The 26234-nt window shown below is 42.0% G+C and overlaps 1 protein-coding gene across 1 annotated transcript in view; it reads right to left on the bottom strand.

The window, feature by feature from the left end:
• The window catches only part of ank3b (ankyrin 3b), a 754597-nt gene that overhangs the window by 607155 nt on the left and 121208 nt on the right, over positions 1-26234 (bottom strand). Inside the window, exon 2 of the mRNA XM_041209573.1 lies at positions 2877-2978. Coding sequence (XP_041065507.1) covers positions 2877-2978 — 102 coding nt within the window. The remainder of the gene's footprint in view (positions 1-2876; positions 2979-26234) is intronic.

Below are 26234 nucleotides of genomic sequence, written 5' to 3'. Positions count from 1 at the left end.
GAACGCTGCCTGGAGACAGGCCCACTTGATTTGGTTGTCATGGGTAAAGAGGCCCAGGCTGAAACCAATAGAAACTCAAATGCCAGTTTTCAGATCTTGGCATAAAAGGGGCAGCTGATCTTTCCGGACACAGTCTTTCAGACTTAGAGAGACACAGGAGAGTATCAGCTGCTGCTGTTCCAAACAGAGGAAGAAACTTTTGTTAACAATGAAACAGAATGCTGGTAAGAACGGATTCCCTGTTTGAAGACAAGGGACTTGTAGAGATTTAGGACCAAGCAGTCGCCAGAGCGTGCCTTGTTACTGGAAGTCAGTCCGGTGATATTCACACAACTGAGTGAAGGGACTTTCAAAGATACTAGAAGACTCGCTTTGGTGTGATAGGGAGAATGGGCCCTGCTGGAAAGCAGGGAGAAGTTTGGGACTTAATCCACAAGGCTACATATCTGCCAAGAGTGTGGCGTAACATATAAATGTGATATAAAGCATTTTTGGTTGTGTCAATTAGTTAATTGGCTGTTGTGTTAGTTGCCTATTCAGTAATGTTCAGTCTATGTTGAATTTAACCTGTTTATTACAGTACAAGTCTTAAAATGTGAAACCTTGTCCTGTGATTCTTTCCATTGCTGGGGAATTCATACCTCTTTAAAGGTATTGGTCTCTACAGGGATCGTAACATATGTAATACTTGGTATGGAATAGAATAAAGGCAGCAGAGTTTTGGAGGAGCTAAAGTGTAAAGAAGCTGGAGGATTGAAGGTCAGTCAGGACAACATTGAGGTAACCAAGTATAAGGGACATGGGCATGAATAATAAATCAAGTATAAAACATAATTTGACCAATACCTGTTCTCCTAAAAGGTAAAAACAGAACTAGCACAAAATGTATTGTAGTTTGCTCAAGTCGCTCCAGTGTGTGCTTTATGATAGTGACTTCCATATACTTCAAACTCCACTTCCTGACCATATTCATGGTAAAATATCCATTTCTATGGCTCTTAAATTTGAAATTGCAGCTTTGAGTATACATGACTTACTACTGTCCTGACAGCCCACTGTAAACAGGATCACCTCTCCCTATCCTGGCCTGAAGCTGCAGCATGCTTCATATGAACAGAAACCTTCAAGCAATTCACAGGAAAAAAGGTTAAGCCCAAGCAATAAGTGAAAAGGGGAGATTTTTCTTAAAATTGTCTCTCAGGATGCGAGTGTCACTGGCAAAGCCAGCTTTTATTGTCTATCCTTGGTTGCCTTGAGCTTGCTACAACTGAGCAGCTTGCTTTGTCATTTCAGAATTAACCACTTTGGTGTGGGACTGGAGTTACACACTTGCCAGAACAGGTAAGGACAGCAGATTTCCCTGAAGGATATTTGTGAACCACTTGGGTTTTTACAATAATCCAACAGCTTCAAAGTCACTTTTAATGGTATCAGCATTTTATTTCTTGATTTTTAAACAGAAATCAAATCTTTAAAAATGTAATAGTGAGACAATTAGTCCAGGCCTCTGGCTTACTGTTCCTGTAACATAACCATGACACTACTGCACAGCTAATTTGTAGTCAAAGAAAAGGAGCCTTTGGAAAGCAGGAAGGAAAGTAGGAGGCTGAGGAATTTATTTCAGGATCATCTGCTTCCACAGTCCCAATCCCTTGTAACCCAGAGCCTAGCTACTCTGGTCTAATGCTTGCCAAGCTCTCCCTTTTCTCAGACATCATTACTGCCGCTTTAAAACTGCCCCCTCTTAGCCAACACTCAATTACTCTGATTGAAGCTGCAGTGCCAAGTCCAGCCTCTACTTCCTCTCAAAGATCTTTGAAAGCATCATCCCTTCAATACTCTCTGCCCATCTCTTTTACCACTCTCTAACCATATTCTGCTAGTTTGATTTCTATATGATCCTCAATACTGAGATAGCCCTGGGTCAAAGTTACCAATAATCATCTTGTGCATCTGGGAAAGTGCTGGGCACAACACCCTCTTAACCACATGTCATAGGCCTGACGACACCATCCTGGGTCCTTCACCCATAGTACACATCTGGAATGTCCCCCAGCACCCTTGCCAACCTCTTTCTGTGTCAGAGATACTAGGTCATTTCTGAAAATAGGTCAATTTGGCAAAATTAGAGACATGGAATGATGGCTGTTAATTCATTACGTTAAATTGTTCACATTAAGCACTGAGTGTGGGAAAATGCCACACGTCCTGCATTTATATAGTGCCTTTCACAATCTCAACATATCCCATCGCATTTCAAAGCCCATACAACACCTTTGAAGTGTAGTCACTGGTAGCATGCTTTTCTTCAAACAATATCACAAGATATTTTACGTACGCAAGAGGACAAACAGGACTCCAATTTGACTTCTCAACTGAAAGACAGTATCTCCCAGCTATGCAGCTCTTCATCAGTTCGGCAGTGGATTGTCAGTTTCGTCTTTCTGCTCAAATCTTAAGGTGGGACTTGAACCCAAAACCTTCTGATCAGAGTAAGAGTGCACCACTGAGTCAAGGCTGGCATTGTTAGATTTCTAGTTGAAGAACTGGGAACAGGTATTATAAAATGCCATGCAGATAGTATTACCCAAGTAAGGCTTTTCCTTCCTTGGTGGTCCCATTAAGCCTAAGACTATCACAGCAGAGTGGTCTTTAATAATCAAATGCTGAGAGATCTGATCTATGAATTGCACACCCTCATGAGTTTCATATTCTGTGAGCTTTATATTTTCTAAATGTGGATGTGCCATTCTGAACCTGTCCCATTAGGTAGGAATTTGAATGTAAAGCATATCCATCAGATCTTATGGTACTTCTATGATGAACCAAAACTGTCATATAAAGTTAAGGCTGAAGTGGATGCAGAATGCACAAACCTGGTTGCAGATGTTTATGTCGACTCCAGCTTTGATATAGTCAAGGGCCTTTTCCAAGTTGCCAGCTCGAGCAGCTCTTAAGTAGCTTGCATTGGTGTCAGTCTAAAAAGAAAGAGGGATAAAAAAGAGGTATTTAATGGGGCAAAATTGACTGCAAGACTTTCCACTTTACGTGAGCAGATGAAATTCCCACCAACTCTGTGTTTTGCCTCTACTATATCCCCTGTGCCCTCAGTAGAACTTTCAGAATATAACTGGAGCCAAAGCCCATTTGGAATTAGCGATTATTATTATACGGTGTAATACCTTCATGCATGGAGTGTACTCCACACTAGTGACAGTTTGCATTGCAGTTTGGAGAACACTATCAAGCCCAAAGACAAAAACAAACATTCTGGAAACACTCAGCAAGTCAGCCAATCACTGCACAGAAAAGAAAACTGGACATTTTAGGCCTAGGCCCTTCATCAGAACTGGGAGATATTACAATGAACAACTGCAAACAGCGAGGTAAAGGAGGGACACACACAGACAAGAGAAGAGTAAGAATGAGATGCAAAGTGATTGGATGGAGAGTTAGAAAGAGTTAACACAGAAACAATAATAGCACAAGACAAAATGATGCATAAGGTAAATCAGAGAAATGTAGATAGACTACACCTGGAGGATGCGTGAAGAGTTGAAGCAGGATTGCTAAATTGATGGGAGGAGTAGGAAAATCTGGCAGAGCACAACAAGCTGCCGCAAAGCAGGGAGTTATGAAGGTAGTACCCACAGTTTCTCTGAAACTGAAAATCTCCGAGCACGTGCTCAGTGACAGATATCAAACAAGTCAATCCATCAGCTGGAAGTTACTCTGAGGGCGTGTCTCCCAAGTGAATCCGATTCTTTTTCACAAATAATCAAGTAATTTATCATATCACTAGATCAGTTCCAATCTATATTGTTTGAGGCTCTCTTGTCAATAAAGAGCACCATTTAAGAATGTCACAGCAAAGCAGCACATTATAGCGATCAATTCCAACTCTATTTCTGATTGCCTATTGTGATGCAGTAATTTCAGTTGGTTATGGAAAGCCTTCTATAGTTATGTGCGAGACAGAAAGCAGCATCCAACAAGTATATACTTTCTTCAAAATACACTGGTCTCACAATAAGGCTCATTCTACCTTGCATAATACTGGATGTATTAATGACCCCCATTGGCTTAGTCATCTCAAGGCCCACTGAAGTTACCACTGCCACATGCCGCATTGAACTAGGGAACCTGAAAGTGCTTTCAGTCGTTTTTATTCCATAAAAATCTAAAACATTTTACAAAATGCTGTACTTTAGATATGCACTTATCTTCTAACAACTCAAATTACATCTGGATCAAATAATGCAGGCACCTGCCAAGGCATCAAGAAAGGCTCTCTTCTTGACTCCCAGTACCACAATTCTGGAGAAACCTTATGAAGTTTAAATACGTCATTCTGACCATCACCAACCAAGACCCAGGCTGCGTGGGAGTTGGAATACCATCCTCAACGATTGAAACTACCAATCAAATAACCCAGTTAAATTAACTTGGAACTTTACTGGCTTAAAGAATTTACTTTAATTGGGTAGGTTGTGTATGTGCCCCCCATACCCACCATCGTGTTGTATGGAGCTACCACTGTGCTAAATGGGATAGATTTTGAACAGACCTAGCAACTCAAGACTGGGCATCCATGAGGTGCTGTGGGTCATCAGCAGCAGCAGAATTGTACTAGAACACAATCTGTAACCTCATGACCCAGCATATCCCCCAATCTACTATTAACGTCAAGTCTGGGGGTCAACCCTGGTTCAATGAAGAGTACAGGAGGACATGCTAGGAGCAGCACCAGGCATACCTAAAAATGAGATGTCAACCTGGTGACAATACAGGATTACTTGCATGCTAAACAATAGAAGCAGCACGCAATAGACAGAGCTAAACAATCCCATGACCAACGGATCAGTTCTAAGCTCTGCAGCCCTGCCACATCCAGTTGCGAATGGTGGTGGATAATTAAACAACTCACTGGAGGAGAAGGCTCCACAAATTATCCCCATCCTCAATGATAGAGGAGCCAGGCACATTAATGCAAAAGATTCAGCATTTCAGCCAGAAGTGCCGAGTGGATTGTCCATCTCGGCCTCCTCCTGAGGGCCCCAGAAACACAGGGGCCAGTCTTCGGCCAAATGAATTCATTCAGGCACTGCAAAGGCTATGGGCCCTGACAACATTCCGGCAAAAGTATATGGGAACGTAGAGGCTGGCCCCTTGAGCCTGCTCCACTAAACTTAAATACCATGAGCTTCTTTGGTGGGATTTGAACCTCTGTTCCCACAGCATTAGCCTGGGTCTCTGGATTACTAGTCCAGTGACATTACCACTACGCCACCACCTCACAGTACTGAAGACTTGTGCTCCAGAACTTGCCACGCCCCTAGCCAAGCTGTTCCAGTACAGCTACAATACTGTCATCTACCCAGCTATGTGGAAAATTGCCCAGGTATGTCCTGCACACAAAAAGCAGGACAAATCCAACCCGGCCAATTACCACCCCATCAGTCTACTCTTGATCATAAACAAAGTGATGGAAGGGGTTGTAGTTGATGCTATCAAACGGTACTTACTTAACAATAACCTGCTCACTGATGCTCAGTTTGGGTTCCACCAGGACCATTTAGCTCCTGACCTCATTACAGCCTTGGTTCAAACATGGACAAGAGAGTTGAATTCAAGAGGTGAGGTGAGATATCAACGCAGCATTTGGCCAAGTGTAGCATCATGGGGTCCTAGCAAAACTGGAATCAGTCAATGGGAATCGGGAGAAATCTCTCTGTTGGTTGGAGTCATACCTAGCACAAAGGAAGATGGTTGTGGTTGTTGGAGGTCAATCATCTCAGTTCCAGGACATCACTGCATAAGTTCCTCAGGGTAGTATCCTAGGTCCAACCATCTTCAGCTGCTTCATCAATGACTTTCTTTCCATCATTAGGTCAGAAGTGAGGATGTTCACTGATGATTGCACAATGTTCAGCACCATTCACGTCTCCTCAGACACTGAAGCAGTCCATGTCCAAATGCAGGACAATATCCAGGTTTGGGCTGACAAGTGGCAAGTAACATTCATACCACACAAGTGCCGGGCAATGACTATCTCCAACAAGGGAGAATCTAACCATCTCTCTTGACATATTGAATGGCATTACCATCACTAAATCCCCGACTCTCAAAATTCTGGGGATTACTATTGGTCAGAAACTGAACTGGACCAGTCATATAAATACTGTGGCTACAAGAGCAGGTCAGAGGCTAGGAATTCTGTGGCACGTATTTCACCTCCTGACTCCCCAAAGCCTGTCCGCCATCCACAAGGCACAATTCAGGAGTGTGATGGAATACTCCCCACTTGCCTGGATGAGTGCAGCTCCAACAACACTCAAGAAGCTCAACACCACCCAGGACAAGGCAGCCCACATGATTGGCACCTCTTCCATTACCTTAAACATTCATTCCCTCTATTACTAATGTATTGTGGCAGCAATGTGTACCATATACAAGGTGCACCTTCCAAACACGCAACCTCTAACACCTCGAAAGACAAGGGCAGCAGATGCATGGGAACTCTACCACCTGCAAATTCCCCTCCAAGCCACTCACCATCCTGACTTGGAAATAGATCACCGTTCCCTCACTGTCACTGGGTCAAGATCCTGGAACTTGGTCCCTAACAGCACTGTAGGTGTACCTACACCACATGGACTGCAGTGGTTCAAGGTGGCAGCTCACCACCACCTTCTCAAGGGCAATTAGGATTAGGGAATAAATGCTGGCCTTGCTAGCAACACCCACATCCCATGAAAGAATACATTTTTAAAAAGCTTTTGCAATCACCTGCAAGGCCAGACAGTACTTTGGTCTAGTGTCTCTAGTGCAGCCCTCCTTCAGTACTTCAGTGGAGTGCCATACAAAGAAGGAGCAGGAGTAGGCCATTCAGCCACTCGAGCCTGCTCCACCATTTAATAAGATCACAGTTGATCTGATAGTAACCTGAAATCTGCATCCCACCTACCCCCAATAACCTATCACCCCCTTGCTTACCAAGAATCTATCCACCTCTGCCTTAAAAATATTCAAAGACTCTGCTTCCACCACCTTTTCAGGAAGAGTTCCAAAGACTCACAACCCTCTGAGTGAAGAAATTTCACCTCATCTCTGTTTTAAATGGGAGACCCCTTATTTTTAAACAGTGACCCCTAGTTCCAGATTCTCCCACAAGAGGAAACATCCTCTCCACATCCACCCTGTCAAGATCCCTCAGGATCTTATATGCTTCAATCAAATCGCCTCTTACTCTTCTAAACTCCCGTGGATACAAGCCTAGTTTGTACAACCTTTCCTCATAAAACAACTCGCACATTCCTGGTATTAGTCTGGTAAACCTTCTCTGAACTGCTTCCAATACATTTACATCTTTCCTTAAATAAGGTGATCAGTACTGTACACAGTACTCCAGATGTGGCCTCATCAGTTCCCTGTACAAGTGAAGCATAACCTCCCTACTTTTGTATTCAATTACTCTTGCAATAAATGCTAACATTCTATTAGCATTCCAAATTACTTGCTGTGATTATGTGCTCAAATCTCTGCAGTGGGACTTAAACCTCTGACCCAGAAGTGAGAGTGCTAATGCTGAGCCATAGCTGGTATCTTGAAGCAGAGGGAAGCATTGGTATGCTAGGTATGATAACACCATGCTTCACAGAGTTGTAGTGATGGATGTAAGTAGAAATCCAGTTTCAGATCAGAGAAGACAAATTCTAATTGTATCATGAACATTCAGTGCTTGAATGAAGAACAAAAAGTGGAAAATCTTCCCTTATTCACACTGACTTCCAATGATTTGAAGAGCAAGAAGGGCCAAATAGATGACAATTGTGTAAACACTGGTGTGCATTTTGATATAGATAGCATTGCTGTTTACCAAATAACTGAGACCAAGGAATTACTTAGGCATAACTAGTGCTCAATTGCACCTAGCCTTTCATGGTCCAATGAATACTATATATCCCTTTGATAAAGCATGCCCATTTAAAACAAAAACAAAAATACCTGGAAAAACTCAGCAGGTCTGACCATTTAACATGGCTGTAGGTGTATTTCTGACATAGAAGCAAAATAACTGGCCAGCAAGTGATTAAAGCCTATTGGCTACACACTACACTCTTACATAATCACTGTATTTTGACTGGATAGAGTACATGTATAATTTGTGCAAATGCTATACACGCAATTGGAGATTTACAGGCTTCACAGGAAACATTTGCAATTATTTATAACATGATTATTTACATCATACTACGGTAGTGTCACTGTACCTTGCGGAAGTGCTGCAACATATACCACAAGGTACTGCCCTCCATATTGTGTTACATATTGTACTGGAGACCGCAGGAAACAATCTGTCATCCAAGGGAATATGGGACAGGATGAAGGTATTCAGTCCCTTGAGCCTTTTTCTGTCATTCAATTAATTGTGGTTGATCTGTTTATGAACTCCATCTACCTATCTTGTATCCAAATCCCCTTAGACAGCACCTTGCAAACCCACGGCCTCTACCATCTAGAAGGACAAAGGCAGCAGACAGATGGGAACACCACCACCTGGAAGTTCCCGTCCAAGTCACTCACCATCCTGATTTGGAAATATATCGCTGTTCCTTCACCTTGCTGGGTCAAAATCCTGGACCTCCTTCCCTAACAGCAATGTGGGTGTACCTACACCACTTGGACTACAGCGGTTGGAGAAGGCAGCTCACCACCGCCTTCTCAAGGGCAATTAGGGATGGGCAATAAATGCTGGCCCAGCCAGCGAAGCCCACATCCCGTGAATGAATTTTAAAAAACCTAATTAAAATGCATCAATCTCTGTTTTAAAATTATCATTTGATCTGGCTCGAAAAGCTTTTGGGGGGAGGGGGAAGAGTGTTGCAGGTTTTTGCTATAGTTATTGTCGAGAAGTGCTCATCCCTGAACGGCTTAGCTCTAATTTTAAGATTATGCCCCCTTATGTTCTGCACTCTCCTACCAGAGGATACTTCCTCTCCATCTATCGTATCAAATACTTTAGTCATCTTGAACACTTCAATTAGATTATCCCATATTCTTCTATATGTAAGGGAATATCAAGCGTAGTCTATGCAACTTGACCTCATGATTCAACTTTTTTAGCCCTGATATCGCTGCACTATCTTCAAGGCCAATACATCTATCCTGGGGTGTGTTGCCTACAACTGAATGTAATACTCCACACACAGTCTAACCAGAGCTTTACACCTGCAGTATAACTTCCATCCCTTTGTAGTTCAGCCCCCTTGAGGTAAAGGGAAAAATTCTGTAAGCTTAATCAATTATTTTTATAGCTGTCCATTGATTTTTAATATTTACAGTATGCGGCCCAACACATCGCTCAGCTCTTCCATAGCTCTTAGCTTCTCTCCATTTAGAAAATGTTCTCTTCGGTCACACAGTCATGATTCAATGGAGCAGATTAAACTAAATCTTGTAAACCTCCACCATGGTGTGACGCTAATGTTAATTGGGGTGATAATTATTATGAAGCTGACTGCACCTTAAGTACAGAAAATAGATTGGGGCCAACCTTGTAGTTCTACAACATGCAGGGAAAAACATCATTGTACCTTCCTTTTTGTTCCATTTCATTTAAACCAACCAACAAGAGAAGAAATTTAATGTATCAATGATTGGATTATATTCGCCTGGGTCGGTACCACTGGAACCCTGGCTCCAGGCCATATGAAGTCCTGCTCTGGAGTAGTGGATACCATTGCTTTCTGGGCACATCAAATCAACCAGGATAACGTGCAAAAGATGAAATCTGCTTATATTCCAACAAATAAGCATGTAGAGGCTTTACTCATGTCTATCTTAGCAGGGAGTACTAAAAGGTCATGCCACTGTATCACTTATAAATAAATGCAATATAAAACTTTCCTTTCTGAAGTATTATATTAAGCTACGTAGAATACTGTAGTCTATCTATATTAAGAAAGTGTTAATTAATTGCTTTTGTCCCCAGGAGACAATTGGATACAAAATAAAAAATATATGTTTAGAAAGCTCTCAAACTTCATTCCCAGCATTGGTCAATAACCAAGATATGCTGGAGATAGAGTGAGTCCATTATAATTTTGTTTTAAATGTTATTTTAAAAAGTCCTGCTTTTTTGATAAATGTTCCTAAATAAGGTTTTCCGTTTGGAACCTCTACAGAGCATCAGCATTTAAAGTTGCGATTTAGATTTGTTTTTGAGAAGGGCAGACACTCCAGGGTTAATGCTACAAGCTAGCATTCCCAGGATTGGATAGTTAGGTGCAGCGCTCATTGCATTCGATCTGCAGCCTCTTCAATTCTTTTTCTGGATCTGATTTTCATTTCCACCTGTTGGCTGCTCTAGAATTCCTTCCCTAAACGCCCCTCATCACACACACTCTTTCTCCTTCTTTAAGGCACTGCTTTCTCTTTGACCAAGCTTTTGGTCACCAGCACTAATCCCTTATGTGGCCGAGTGCCAAATCTTGTCTGATTACGTTCTGGGAGGCGCCTTGGGGCATTTGGCTTTTGCTGAAATACAAGTTGTTGTTTAGTTGTGATTTGTTGCTGCTTCGCGATTATGATGTTTAAGCCAATCAGGTGCACGGGTGAGTCATAGTTAGTGGATTAAATGCGACATTGGTGCAGTAACGGTGCTTTTCTGATCTTGTAACCATGACATGTTGTTGGGGCAGAGTTGAGGCAGCTTTACTCTGCACCAAACTGCAATGATAGCAGGCGTGGGAATTCTTGACGCCGATAAACTTGATGCCTGGCATAAGAGAGTGCTCCATTTCCCCAATGCCAACTTACTTTGCATTGATGAGTGCAAAAACATTCACCAAAAGTCTAAATTGATTGCTCATACTTTTCACTATCTTTTATGGAGTGAAACCGACAACCATGTTTGATTATTATGTAGTTATTTCAATCATCAGGATGACTGTAATTATGAAGGTGAGCTGCTAGATATGAGTCAACATAGCTTATTGCGGGGTGAAATCTTTTCTGGCAATTAAAAAGAACGTTGCTAATTATACTCCACAGAGTCTGTTCTAAGCACTGAAAGGCAAACATTTATATTTCTACCCAGGCTAAGCTATGTCTATACAAAAATGCATGGTCTACACTTTAACAAGTTTGCATTTTGGTGTAGTGGTTAATTTTACAGAAATAAAATTTAATTGATTAGAGAGTGAAAAATACATACATGAATCATTTGATCTGTGTGCTGGCCTTTGAGAAGACTGCTGCGTGGAATACATTACATAATGTGCTTTTTTTAAACCAGAAAGTAAACATTGTGTAGTAAGAGTGGCCCACCCACATCTCTAGGGCCACACACAGTTTTTCTGTTCGGAATATTAGGAACAGGAATAGGGCATTCAGCCCCTCGGGCCTGCTATCCCACTTAATATATCATTGCTGATGTACAACTCAATTATATTTTTCCACCATATCCTTAAACAAAAAATCTATTGGTATCAAGTCTTTAAAGCCTTAATAGTCTTCCAGCAGACACGTAGGCTTTTGGTTGCTCCAAATTCCTACTCGTCTTTGCGTGAGTACCTGCCTCCTCAGGTGTGGTTCCTTACTGTGTGGTTAGATTGCTTCTCCTGTATAATTAACCTCACTGGCATTAGCAATGGCCTGCCTGCCAGCTCTTGCTGATTGGATGGCCATGTTAAGTTGGTGTGGTAATGAAAGATATTGCACTGAGAGAGGAGCAGGGAATGTATGAGTGCATAGGGAGGCATGGGGGTGAAGGGGGGGCCTGAACAGAGAGTGGGACCGTGGGAGACTGGAAAGCATGAATGATGGGGTAGCGCGGATGAGCAGAGGCTTGAAGAGGCCCTGTGGTCAATTAAGTGGCTCAGTTGGGTTCTGGGTGGGAATGCCATACACCTGCATGCCTGCTGCTAGCAAGTTGGTCTGATGGCAGGAAGATGATTGGCACTACATCTCCCAACTTCCGTTGCCATTTTATATGCTCTCCATCAGCCTATCTCCAACAGGCTGGTAAATTGCAGCCCACCCTAGGAGCATTTTGTTGATAAACTGAGTAGGAAACCCTGTGCCAATCAAGTATTCAGATGGAAGCATTTACTTGACAACATGGATTTTCCAGTCAACCCTGAGGTCTTGTATCAAAATCAGAACACACTGTCCAACAGAAGTCACTGACAAAATATGGCTAGGCAGGGTAACACTGTTTTACCATATGGGAGGCATCCACACAAATTGTAACTCAGAGGTTTCAGTCATAATCCCACAGATGGTAGATTTGCACCATTGGCTCCTCAGCCAAATGCATACACCAAATGTCTGAGACTGTGGTTCTTCTCATTCTGAGCAGGATTACTATTGCAACAACACAATCATCAGTAGGGTAAAACTAACCTGTATCATGATGGTCTAAACCCAGATCACGCTCCCTACTACTGGGTGAACAATCCAACGCTTGATGAATTCTGCTTCACAATGATAGGAACAGCCGACATCAAAGGGTCAAAAAGCAATGTTGCTATGAATGCGTGGTCTCCACAAGCCAGTACTTTATATGTCTGTATTTAATTATCTACTACCACCCTTCAGGAATCAAGGAAGTAAAGGCTAAAGTTCACAAGCGTGCATCATGTGATTGTGTTTTGAGATCATCTGTTTACCAATGGTATCTATTCCTCATTTTTATTTACTAATCAGTAATACAATCAACTACATCTGGATTGGTAATGAGTATTGTATGGCTTGTGGCAAATGTATCGATGAACATATCCCAGGAAATGCCTGCAGGCTGAAAATTAGAATTGACAGTATATGGGATAAAAACAAAAAACTACAGATGCTGGAAATCCAAAACAAAAACAGAATTACCTGGAAAAACTCAGCAGGTCTGGCAGCATCAGCGGAGAAGAAAAGAGTTGACGTTTCGATTCCTCATGACACTTCAACAGAACTGAAGGGTCATGAGGACTCGAAACGTCAACTCTTTTCTTCTCCGCCGATGCTGCCAGTATATGGGATAGTTTCTTAGAGCTGAGCAACCATTATGTTGAAATTATGCTCCTTCAAATCTCACAAACCCTTTCTGCAAAGCGGCAGCTCTAAAAAGTTCTGATCGACAGAATTGGTGATGAAATCACTGCCCTGGACTCTAGCAGACCAGGATCTTGAGAGTTTATGTGCTGGCAGGAAGACTGCCATCTTCAAAAAAATCTGATCGATGAAGCTTCAGGTAGTTTCTATAAAAAGTACTTTTCCCTAAATTTTCTTTGGCTGGATAGCTAGAGTGTGGTGCAAAATGATGCCAAAAGCATGGTTCAATCCCCATACTGATTGTGGTAGCTGCCTCCTTGTCTTACCCCACGCTTGATGTGGAGTCGGGCCCCGACTCCAATTGTCTCCCTCTAATGGAGAGAGATGCCTACAGTCCTTCATAGACTATGGCTGATTATTTTATTCATGGCTAGGCCAGCATTTATTGCCCATCCCTAATTGCCCTTGCTCAAAGGATATTTAAGAGTTACCTGTAGGCCAGGCCAGGTAAAGGCAGCAGATTCCCTTCCCTTAAGGACATTAGTGAACCATATGGGTTTTTACAACAATCACCAATGGTTTCATGGTCATCATCAGACTTGTAGTTCCAGATATTCACTGAAATCAAATTCCACCATCTGCCTTGGTGGGATTCGAACACAGGTCCCCAGAGCATTACCCTAGATCTCTGGATTACCAGTCCAGTGACAATACCACTATGCCACTAAAGCTCATCCCTTCAAATTAAAACATTGTCACAACATTTTTGAACAAAACATAGATTACCGCAAGGGTATCAGCTGAAACCTGGTGTATGTGGGGACTCAAGGGATCTTCATCATAGGCAACCTCTCTTTGGCTTTAATAGGCCAGTTGGTCAGCTGTATATTCTCCAGTTTACAGTATTTACATATCAGCACTGTATAGGGATATATGGCACAGACACAGGTCATTCAGGCCAACCAGTCCATGGTGTTCTTTATGCTCCACTTCAGCCTTCTCCCATCTTTCTTCATCAAAATCTACCATCATAACTCTCTACTCTCTTCTCCCTCATATACTTGACTAATTTCCCCTTAAATACATCTGTGGTATTCGCTTCAACCATTCCCTGTGCTAGTGAGTCCGCATTCTTACCGTTCTTTGGGTAAAGAAGCTTCTTCTGAATTCCCTGTTGGATTTCTTGGTGATTATCTTCTATTGATGGCCTCTAGTTATGTTCTTCCCCACAAGAGGAAACATTCTCTGTGTCCACCCTAACAAAACCTTTAGAAATTTTAAGGACCTCTATTAGGTTGCCCCTCAACCTTCCTTCTTCAATGGAGAAGAGATCCAGTCTATCAATCCTTTCCTGAAATGTATACCTACACATTTTTGGTGTCACTCTTGTAAATCTTCTCTGCACCCTCTCCAGTGCCTCTATGCGCTTTTCATAACATAGGCCTTGCTAATCTGCGATACAACTTGTAGTGATTGATGTATTTGTATTCTAGCCCACATAGCCTTGCACCTTCTTCCTATCAACATGTACTCTCTCTCTCTCTTCAGGTACCATGCCCTAAGGGGGCATTGGTGGCCATGTGTTGGCCCATGGTTATGCTTGGCAAGGTACTGCAGTGGTTTGAAGTTGCCTTCTGAAGGTTCTGCCTAACTAGGAGACTCTCCCTCTCTTACCACCTGCCATAGGCACATTGCAAATGTTTGCAGGTTGATAATCAGCCTCTTTGGCCACATTGTGAACACACCTTCTGTAGCCATCAAGTCCTGAGTGGGACGCTACCAATGCGCCATAAGACACCCACACTCCAAAATGCATTATCTCACATTTATCTGTGTTGACCTTCATTTGCCAATTATTTGTCCATTCTGTAAGTTTGCTGATGTTCTCCTGTAACTTGCTGCAGTCCTCCTCACCCTCAATTTGGTGCCATCTGCAAATTTAGAAATTATGCTTTTGATTGCAAAGTGCAAGTTGTCATTGAACATTGATTCATCAGTGTCTTTTTCTGCAGCCTCTGAGCACCATCCTCCTAGCTCACTTATGCATGATGAGCAAGTAGGCAAAACATAAAGCTGGCTTTCAGCCCACAGTTTCAGACTTATGAGTACAACAATGCTGTCAACAGGAAGTGGACTGGAGCCAGTGGTAAAGTGCAGAGATCGGCATTTCAGTCTCAATGCCAACCAAATGAGTCGGGCGTGAGAAAACAAACAATATGAGAGGTTTTGACCACTTCCAAATCAACTGAGCCAGAAACCAAATGGAACCGAGTTTAAAATCTTCACAAACATAGCAGCGATAGTGCAGAAATATGTTTTGAAGCAATTGCATCACGGTTTACTTCAAAACAATTAACAACAGTCTATCCTTGGCTACAGACCCCTTCCTTAGGGACATGACTTACTAAACAGGAGGGATTCAGCATTCAGAGAATCAGAGACACAGTCCTGCAGCCCTATCTCCAGCCAATATCCTTCTGTTAATGTGTTCCCTGGCTGGGACTGTGGAATCCCAGAACCAACCCTTCAGTTCTTGTACATAAGGACTATACTGAGACAAGCAAACATGAAATAGGAGCAAAGTAGGCCATTCGGCCCTCAAGCCTGCTCTGCCATTCGATAAGATCACGGCTGATCTGTTTGTGTTTCAAGTTCCACTTTCCCATCTACCCCCGATAACCTTTGATTCCCTTGCCTAACAAGAATTTATTTATAAAAACAAAAAAACTGCGGATGCTGGAAATCCAAAACAAAAACAGAATTACCTGGAAAAACTCAGCAGGTCTGGCAGCATCGGCGGAGAAGAAAAGAGTTGACGTTTCGAGTCCTCATGACCCTTCGACAGAACTTGAGTTCGAGTCCAGGAAAGAGCTGAAATATAAGCTGGTTTAAGGTGTGTGTGTGGGGGGCGGAGAGATAGAGAGACAGAGAGGTGGAGGGGGTTGGTGTGGTTGCAGCGACAAACAAGCAGTGATATCAGAGAGAGTTCCAAAGTCAGAGAAAAAAATTCTCATCTCTGTCCTAAAAGGGCGACCCCTAATTTTAAACAGTGCCCCCAAGGTCTGCACTCACCCACAAGAGGAAACATCCTTTCCATGTCCACCTTGTCAATACCGTTCAGAATCTTATATAAGACCATAAGACATAGGAGCAGAAATTAGGCCATTCGACCCATCGAATCTGCTCCGCCATTCAATCATGGCTGATAAGTTTCTCAACCTCATTTTCCCGCCTTCTCCCCTTCAATCAAGTCACCCCTCACTCTTCTAAACTCCAGTGGAAACAAGCCCAGCCTGTCCAGCCTACCCTCATAAGACAATCTGCTCATTCCAGGTATCAATCTAGTAAACCTCCCCTGAATCGCCTCCAACGCATTTATATCCTTCCTTCCATGCTGAACATACTAACACCTTTGGAACTCCAAGGAAATTAGCATCGGTCTAAAAATTTGTACAGGTCCCTGAAACAAATGTTGTAAGATCTGTACACCTGAAATCTTTAGTTTCGGTCTTACAAAAAAGTTTAAAAAAAGACTTGCATTTATATAAAACCTTTCCTGCCCTCAGGAGGCTCCAAAACGATTTACATCTGTTATGATCTTTAAACTGCACAAAGGATGTCTCAGTCTAGTCCACAGTCAAATTGTTTTGTTCTTCTTTAGCTGTGGTCGGATCTTCCTTTTTAAGTTCATTTTGCCAACTCAAACACTTTAAATTCTCTTTTTAAGATAACAAGTTCAAAATGGCTTCCTTTTGTACTAACAACTCATTCCTTCTTTGATCAAAATCTTCCTTTGCCGCTTTAAGGATGTCATTCAGATGCATTTTATATTCAAGCAAGGTGGTCTCATTGTTCCTGTTTGGTCTGATATTTAAATAATTTGCAATCTTTCAATTTTTCCTGATCCCATTCATAATGGATTATACTTTATTCTTTCCAAGTAATTTTAACAGCCTCTTCATGTTCGACTTTTGTGGTTCTTTCCAATTCTTGAAACCTGCCACGCAATTCACAAATCACCTCATTCCAACCCTCTCGGAGTTTTAAATGATCTTTTATGAAGTGTCCACTTGCCTCGTTTCCTGCTGCTGCCTCCTGTGTCTCAATACTGGCAAGCACTTGTGATTCAGTGTCAGGAGTCATTGACCCTTCCAAAATCCTTTGCCAACAGTAAGCTCTGAGCCAACCCAGTATTTCTCAAAATAACAATTTTTCTCGATTCTTTCTTGGCCAAAAATTGAGTGAATTCCTCTTCAAATATAAACCCCTTGTAATCTGTTACATTTGTATCTATTCCCAAGGCAAAAACATTAGATGCAATGGGTTTCTTACAATCTTCAATTTCTTATGCAGATTTCCCTGTGGAAATTTCTCTCACTTGCACAGTGCCACTGATTTAACAGCCATTTCTGAACACACCTTAAGCGTTCCTATTACTGCCACTGGTTTACTGTTCAGCTTCCAACAAAAATTGGCTTTGAGGTGCCCTGTCTTCTGGCAATAAAAACATTCTGGTTTTGTTACATCATTTTTATCCTATACACTATAATTTTTGTTGCCTTCTCCCTAAAGCTAGGCTCTTTTCTATTCCTTCAGCTTTCCTGTGGGTTTACAAATGGAGATCGACTGCTCCCTTGTTGCCTATATTATACCCCATCTGCCAGAACTGCTATTTCCTGTACCTTAGAAACCCAAGGCCTTCCCAGGTGTGACCTAATCGCAATTGGGATGCTGTTTTGAAATTCTTCCAGTATTATTAGCTCTCTCATATTCTCCAAATTCTGTTCGAGGTTCAGCACCTGAAACCACCAGTCCCACAACTTTTCTTTCTTCCCAGCAAATTCTGCAAATGTTTCATTTGGCCTTTTTCTTAAAGTCCAAAATTTCAACTGATATGCTTCAGGGACAAGCTTGTTTGCATTAAGCACTGTAGTTTTAACTACCCCATAATCTGACGATTGTTCTTCCAAAAGGCTCAAATACACATCCATAGCCTTCCTGACCAAAATGCTTTGCAAAATGAGAAGCCATGTGTCCTTTGGACACTTTAGCTCTGTAACCGCCTTTTCAAACAAGATAAAATATCTCTTATTTTCATCTTGAGTGAACTTAGGCAATTGGTGAAGACTCCTTATTATTTCAAAGCTTGGAATGTGACTCAATTCTTCATCCAAACTATGGGACTTGCTTTTACCCCAAAACCAGTTCACCCCATTGCCAGTTCATGCTTTCAAAGTTATTTCTCTCTTTGAAGCTCTCTTTCCCTTTCCTTATCTCTTGCCTCTCGCTAGCCTTTCTCGCTGAAGTTCGAGTACAAACTTTCGTATTTCTTTTTTTTCCTTTTCCTCTTTTTCCAGTTCAAGCTTTTTCATTTCCTTTCCTTTTTTAAATTCAAGTTTTGCTTCTCTCTCTCTCTCAAGATGCTTCACCTGTAACTGACTTCTAGATAATTCAACTAAATTATCACCTGGATTAACTTCTCCTTCTTCTAATTCCAAATGCTGTGCTATAAATTTTTAGCTTTCTTAGCCCCTGCTTCCAATTCTAACCCCAACTCTTCTGCTAGTGCAATTGCTAATGAAATCAATTTCCCTGGATTTCTATGTCCACATTTCAACTTCTGCTTACTGGTGCAATTTCAACTCTTTATTGGCGGCTAGTTTCACTGGGCTGGCATGGCTACAATCTCGCCAGCTACACCAACATATAACTGCCTCCCAGGGCATCTTGAGCCCTAATCATTTCCAGCATGGAGCCAGTGACCTTCTGCCACCTTCTCAGCTCCCCAGGACTGAGCCCCAACTACCTGGAACTATCAAATGGCTCCCAGGCCTTCTCCTGAGCCCCAACTACACAGAGCCAGCTCACATCAAAACTTTTGCTGCCTGGAGCCTGCTAACAGCAGCTTCTTCTCAGTACGGCCATTTCCCCTGCTGCAGAATACCCACCATCCCAGCAAACATCCAAATAAATTGAAACCCTAGAAGCTTCTTAAGCTCCATCCATCTCCAGGGCTCACTGAATACTTTTAAATTAATTGTAGCTCTAACTCCCAAACTAAAAAACAACTTTCTGGGCTGCATTTCTTTGCAAGCAGTATAGACACCTCATCTCCATTTCTCTAGCAAAGTAAGCCCAACTTTTTTTTTTAAAAATTCCTTCATGGGATGGGGGTGTCATTGGCTAGGCCAACATTTACTGCCCATCCCTAATTGCCTTTGAGGACAGAGTGGCTTGCTAGGCCATTTCAGAGGACATTTAAGAGTAAACCACATTGCTGAGGGTTTGGAGTCACATGTAGGCCAGGCCAGGTAAGGGATGGCAGATTTCCTTCTTAAAGGACACTAGTGAGCCGTGTGGGTTTGTACAACAAACAACAATGGTTTCATGGTCATGATTAGACTTTTTAATTTCAGATTTATGTTCTATGATCTTACCTTTCTAGCTGTTAACCCCTTAGGTTAACATGGTCCGAACCATTTAAGTGTAACAGTCTTCAAGCTGCTTTAGTTACATTTATCCCATTTTCTACAATTAAACTCTAATATTCCCAGAACTAAAAATTACTTCTAAAGTATTACTATGAACCATAAACTAGGTATTTATAACACAGCCAACGATGCACTTTTGAAGTGCAGTCATTGTTGCAAAACAGGAAATGCGGCAGCAATTTGCACAAAACAAGATCCCACAAACAGCAATGAGATAATAATCAGGTTGTCTATTTTAATGATGACCTTTGAAAGATTAATTCTAGTTTTCTCTCTCTACAGGTGCTGGAGGCCTGAGTATTTCCACCATGGTCTGCTTTTAACTTCAAGTTTCCAGCATCTGCTGTTTTGTTTTTCCTTTGTATTTAAAACCACTTTGTTGGGAATTGGGAATGGGATACAAAGTTTCTGAACATCATGAAGCTTGATCAATTCATGGAAATAACTAGAGACCTTTCCATTTATATTACAAAGAGCAAAACTGTGGCTGAGGGCTCCAAGCACAGAACAGTTTCAGCAAGAGACAATGTTATGATAAAACTTCATAACATTAAGATACTGATGAAGCAGCTTCTGGTGTAACATAGGGTGCTTATAAAGTTCCCATGCAACTTTAAACATTAATAACTTGGGACATACAAATGATAGAAGCAAATCATAAATGCTATATGAAAGGTATATGAAAGATATTGCCCTGGGGAGTGAACCAGTGACACCCAGGGCAACGTCTTGAACAGAGTCAAGCTGCCTGGTTTAAATTTCAAACAATTCTTGGCAGTTAACTGTCAGTCACCATCAACTGATGCATTCTCCATGACAATGCCTCTACCAATCAAAGTGCACTTGCCAAATAATCAGCATTCTCTTCTCATACATTCATGGCATTTTCTTGTCAATTGTCCTAATGAGTGCAAGACAAAAAGCTTCACCAAAAAATGTCACTTTTCAGCAATACTCAAGCTCAGTACTACCAAATGACTAACATTAATGTTGTTTCATTTTAATTCAGATACTGAGACTGATTGAAAATGACAACAGAAGAGAAAGTGAACTCTGTTAGGCCCAGCAGAACTGAAGTCCACCTCATTAGCATTATTCTTTATATGAATTATGCGTTCATATAAGGATTGCAGTTTGCTTCCAACATAAATATATCAAGGTTATTAACGTTCAAAGTGGGATAAGGATTTTATAAACACGCTGTACTATCTTATTGTTCCTTTGTAATATTCTCTACTAGTAAAGAAGTGTTGTATAATGCAAATTGTTGACGAGCCACAGGAATGGCCACGATGTCACCATTTTAGCCTTTTCACTAACTTTAGTAGAAAATGCCTTGCAGGTGAATGTACTCCACATTGTCAACCTCAGAAGGATGTGAAGGACATACATTTCCTGTCCCATTAGGAAAGCATCAAAGCAATCACCTGAGGTATTCAACATTTGGAGATAAACCATTAAACCTAAACACTTGGACGATGGGACTCTGTCTAAGAGAACTTCCCAGACATGATCTAAACAAATTACGCTTAGAATACACAAGCAATGACCTTATTTGGATCCCCTGGCATTTGGCGATGGAAAGTCACATATCAAGCCAATACTTTGTATGTTTTAAGCACCTGTTTTCTATGCAGAATTGAGGACAAGCAGCTGTGATGTTGAGGAAAAGACCAGAAGGCGGTCATTCTTTCCTCCCTCTCTCTCCAACCCACTTTACAAGCTTCGAACCCTAAAATAAAAGCAAACTACTGCGGATGCTTGAAATCTGAAATAAAAACAGGAAATGCTGGAAAAACTCAGCAGGTCTGACAACATCTGTGGAGAGAGAAACAGAGCCAGTATGACCCTTCTTCAGAGCTGTTCAAACCCTGTTTGTTGATTATGACCATCCATGGTTGCCCCTGTTAGAAACAGAGGCTTCTTAAAGAACTCAGCCCAATACAACCATCTCCAGAAGAACAACCAAATCAGCTATCTACATCTTTAAACTGGAAGCATTGGGACCACTGAAGGAGAGTCACAAGAGCACACCAAATTCAACCTGAAGCCAGCCAAGTCACCAAACTACAGACTGTATATTCTTTATTTTTTCTGGGGTCTAATTTGACCAACCCATCCTTCCCCACTCTGTAATTTGTATGTGTATGTATGTGAGCTTTGAGTGTACGTGTGCGCGCAAAAGTCGAAGCGTATTTTAATTATTTTACTTAGATCGGTTTAAGCAAAATAAAACTAACCATTTTTTTTATTACATTCAAGAAAACCTGTCCAATTGGCTCTTCTACAGTCATAGCGTGTAAACAGGTAAGTACTCAGAAGATTGTCAAGTATACCTTTTCAAACAAAAAAACCTGTTGCGGTCAAACGAGGAAAGAGAAAAGAGGGGAGCCATTTGACCCCTCCTCACCTGACTGTAACACTGTGTATATTTACTGATCACCTTCCACCACCCAGTAATACAGAAAGTAAAATACTTAACAATTAAAAACACTTGCATACAATTATTGTAATACCATGTTATCAATAAGCGTCCAAGTTTAAAGTTTACATGCCTACCCTATGTGACTAGGAGTACTATGATCACTGGCCCAATGATGGTGGGTGTCTATTACTCGTTTTGTTAATTATTAATCTGTTGAACATAATTGGCTGTAACTTTTCCTATCTTGCACCAGTCATTGCACTTCAGCAAAGCAATTCATTGGCTGTAAAGTGCTTTGAGATGTCCCAAGGTTGTGAAAGGCACACTACAAATACAAGTCTTTCTTTCTCATAATTTAGAAATATCATTTTATAACTAATCCCAATATTACAATTGAATTTCTGGTCTCTTTCAACTTCTGAGATGCTGCTGTGCATCTTAAATCTTCCCAGCTTAGGTAGCTTTACATAGTTGCACTTATCTCCTGTAGCGAGCTTACAAAGTGGATGAGGGAGGTGCTCTCATTCACAGTAGTCATGTTGTTTACCTTAGCCAAGACATAATTCGTATCTGACATATAGCTTGATCATGGGTAGGTAAATAACTCTGTAAACTCCAGTACAATCATATAGAAACTAAATCGAGCCAAGCCCTTTTCAGTCTATAGCTTTGATCACTTACTTGCTCCAGTAAGTTTGTTTCCTCCTGCACTGCCATCTTCTCCTGCTAAAGATGAAACCTGCTGATCCGATTAATGAGTACTTGGATTAAGAAATTCACTATGGCATTACATCAGGTCTAAAAATAGCAGCCAGGGTGGTGGAGTTAAAAATATTCGTGGTTTTGCTGACGGACTTCATAGACAGAACAGAATGATAGACTCTGTTCCTGCAAACTCAAAAGAGGTCGTACCTTTAATGCCCTCACAATACTTACATATCACCTTCCCAAGAGTCCAATTGAGCTGACCATATTTATAGAGACCCATTACACAGTCCACATGTAAATGTGATCTGGATGTACCAGAATAGCAGCAGCAGCTGCTTCACAGCCTCCTTTGTGCACCAGCTTATCAGTGCCTGTTTTCTACAACGCAGAGCACTTCTGGCTCAAGTCAACAGGCCTCATTAAAAACAAATCATCGATAGTTAGAAAATGCTGCCCTAATTCAACTTTCAACCTTATGAGGATTTGTATGTTCCATCCACATCTTTTCAGTGCAATTACCACTACTGCACAATGGAATGTGGAGTATGACACGAGGAGCAGAAACAACAAAACATTTTTAAAAAAAATTTTCCACAGCATGTGAGGGGGAGTCGTTGGCTAGGCCAGCATTTATTGCCCGTCCCTAATTGCCCTTCAGAAGATGGTGGTGAGCTGCCTTCTTGAACTGCTGCAGTCCCTGTGCTGTAGGTACACCCACCGAGTTGTTAGGGAGGGAGTTCCAGGATTTTGATCCAGCAACAGTGAAGGAACGCTGATATATTTCCAAATCAGGATGCTGAGTGACTCGGAGGGGAACTTGCAGGTTGTGGTTTCCCATTCATCTGCTGCCCTTGTCCTTCTAGATGGTAAAGGTTTGTAAGGTGCTGTTGAAGTTTTGGTGAGTTGCAGCAGTGCATTTTGTAGATGCAACAGTGGTGAAGAGAGTAAATGTTTAAGATATCGGATGGGATGCCGATGGAGTGAGCTGCTTTGTCCTGGATGGTGTCAAGGTTTTTGAGCGCTGATGGAGCTGCACTCATCCAGACAAGTGGAAAGTATTCCATCGCACTTCTGACTTTTGCCTTGTAGATGATGGACACGCATTGGGGAGTCAGGAGGTGAGTTACTCGCTGCAGGGTTCTTGGCCTCTGACCTGCTCTTGTAGCCACAGTATTTATATGGCTAGTCCAGTTCAGTTTCTGGTCAATGGTAACCCCAGGATTTTGATAGTGGGGAATTCAGTGAAGGTAATGCCATTTAATGTCAAAGGGAGATGGTTAGATTCGTCTGTGGCATCAATGTTACTTGCCTGAATGTTGTCCAGGTCTTGCTGTATTTGGACATGGACTGCTTCAGTACCTGAAGAGTTGTGAATGGTGTTGAACATTATGTGAAAACCATCAGCGAACATCCCCACTTCTGACCTTATGATGGAGGGAAGGTCATTGATGAAGCAGCTAAAGATGGTTGAGCCTAGGACACTACCGAGGAACTCCAGCAGCAATACCCTAGGACTGAAATGACTGACCTCAAAAACCACAACCATTTCCCTTTGTGCTATGTATGACTGCAACCAGTGGATAGTTTTCCCGCTGATTCCTTTGACTTTGGTTTTTCTAGGGCTCCTTGATGCCAAACCTGGTGAAATGTTGCCTTGAGCCTTGATGTCAAGGGCAGTTACTCTCACCTCACCTCTGGAGTTCAACTCTCTTGTCCATCCCGGGCCATGAGGTTAATTGTGGTTGTATACAATTCTGCTGTTGCTGCTGGCCCACAGCACCTCATGGATGCCCAGTTTTAAGCTGCCAGATCTGTTCTAAATCTATCCCATTTAGCACAGTGGCAGTGTCACACAACACGGTGGAGGGCATCCTCAATATGAAGATGGGACTTCATCTCCACAAGGATTTCGCAGTGCTCACTCCCTTTAGAACTGTCAAGGATCAGTGCATCTGCGACAAGCATATTGGTGAGGACGAGGCTAAGTAAGTTTTTCCCCTTTGTTGGTTCCCTTGCCACCTGCCATAGCCTAGTTTAGCAGCTATGCTCTTCAGGACTTGGCTAGCCCAGTCATTAATGGTACTACCAAGCCACTCTTGACAATGGACATTGAGATCCCCCCCCCACCCCCAACCAGAGTATGTTCTGTGCCCTTGCCATGCTCAGTGCTTCCTCCGAGTGATGTTCAACATGGATGGAGGAGCTGAGGGGGGGGATGCAGATTGGGGCGGTACATGGTAATCAGCAGGAGGTTTCCTTGCCCATGTTTGAGCTGATGCTATGAGACCTCATGTGGTGCAGAGACAATGCTGAGGACTCCCAGCGCAACTCCCTCCCTCCCGTATACTACTGTGCTGCCACCTCTGTTGGGTCTGTCCTGCTGGTAGCATTTTGTCTGGGTAGAATTGGGTGTCACTGAATGTGAAATACTCTAGTTACTACTCTAAAGCTTCTATATAAATGCAAGTTGTTCTTGTTATGCTCTGGCTTGAGCACTGTCTTAGGGAAATACTCACTTCAAACTACTGGGGGTAAGGGCAGCTGAAGGAAGTGAATAGACCCCTCTGGATACAAGTGTGAAGACTGCAGAGCAGTAAGATAGCAATCTTACTTAATGAACAGAAATAGAACACTACTGAAGCTAAAGCAAATGAACAGAGGAATGTCGCATGTGGAGGTTTTACAACATTCCAGTGTGGCTTCAGCTTCATCCTAAACTAATAGATAATCAGTGAAAAGTCTTGCATTGACTGCTCTCCCACATGATAATGTAGCTTATCTTGTCAGTCAAGCTACAGAAATTGTAGTCTTTTCAAAAGCAACATTCAACTCCTCATTGTCTTCCCCATTCCTAACGCTGTTCCATCATTACAATGGCACGATTAGCTTGGGATAAGTTACCTTCTACACACTTGCAGTATCTCAGCTCAGCCAAGTGGTGGCGTTCTTACTGATGAATCAGAAAGTTGTGGGTTCAAGCCCCACTCTGGGCTGACTTTCCCAGTGCAGTACTGAGAGAGTGCTGCACTGTTAGTAGTGACACCTTTCAGATGAGATAGAAAACTGAGGCACTATCAATCTGTTTAAGTGGACATAAACAATTCCACTATTCAAAAGGGAGCTCTCCCAGTATCCTGGGCAACATTTATCCCTGAACAAAAAAATAGCTCCAACAAAAAAAAATCTGGTCATTTATCTCATTCCTGTTTGTGGCACTTCGCTCTGTGCCACATTAACCTACAAAATAATAGTGGCCACACTTCAAAGTAACTGACTGGCTCCGAAACCTTTCGGGATTTCCTTGGGACATGAAAGGCATGAGAAAGACAAATTCTTTTCTCTTCCTCAAACAGAAACATCTGATGAAAGTGAGTTATTCTATCATGAGTTGGTACAGAATGGACAAAGTTCAGCAAGCTGAATAACTCTGAACAATAGGAAGCCCTGGGACTCCAGCTCGTATATCATCAAATATTTGGATCACATGGGCCAAGATTCTTTCTGAAGACATGGTGAACAATAACAAGGTTAATTAAAACAAGAGTGCTATTGTAACGTGTGTTTCA

Source organism: Carcharodon carcharias, chromosome 17, assembly GCF_017639515.1.
Source record: "Carcharodon carcharias isolate sCarCar2 chromosome 17, sCarCar2.pri, whole genome shotgun sequence".
In the NCBI taxonomy this organism is placed as follows: Eukaryota; Metazoa; Chordata; class Chondrichthyes; order Lamniformes; family Lamnidae; genus Carcharodon; species Carcharodon carcharias.
This window is presented reverse-complemented; position numbering and strand designations above follow the sequence as displayed.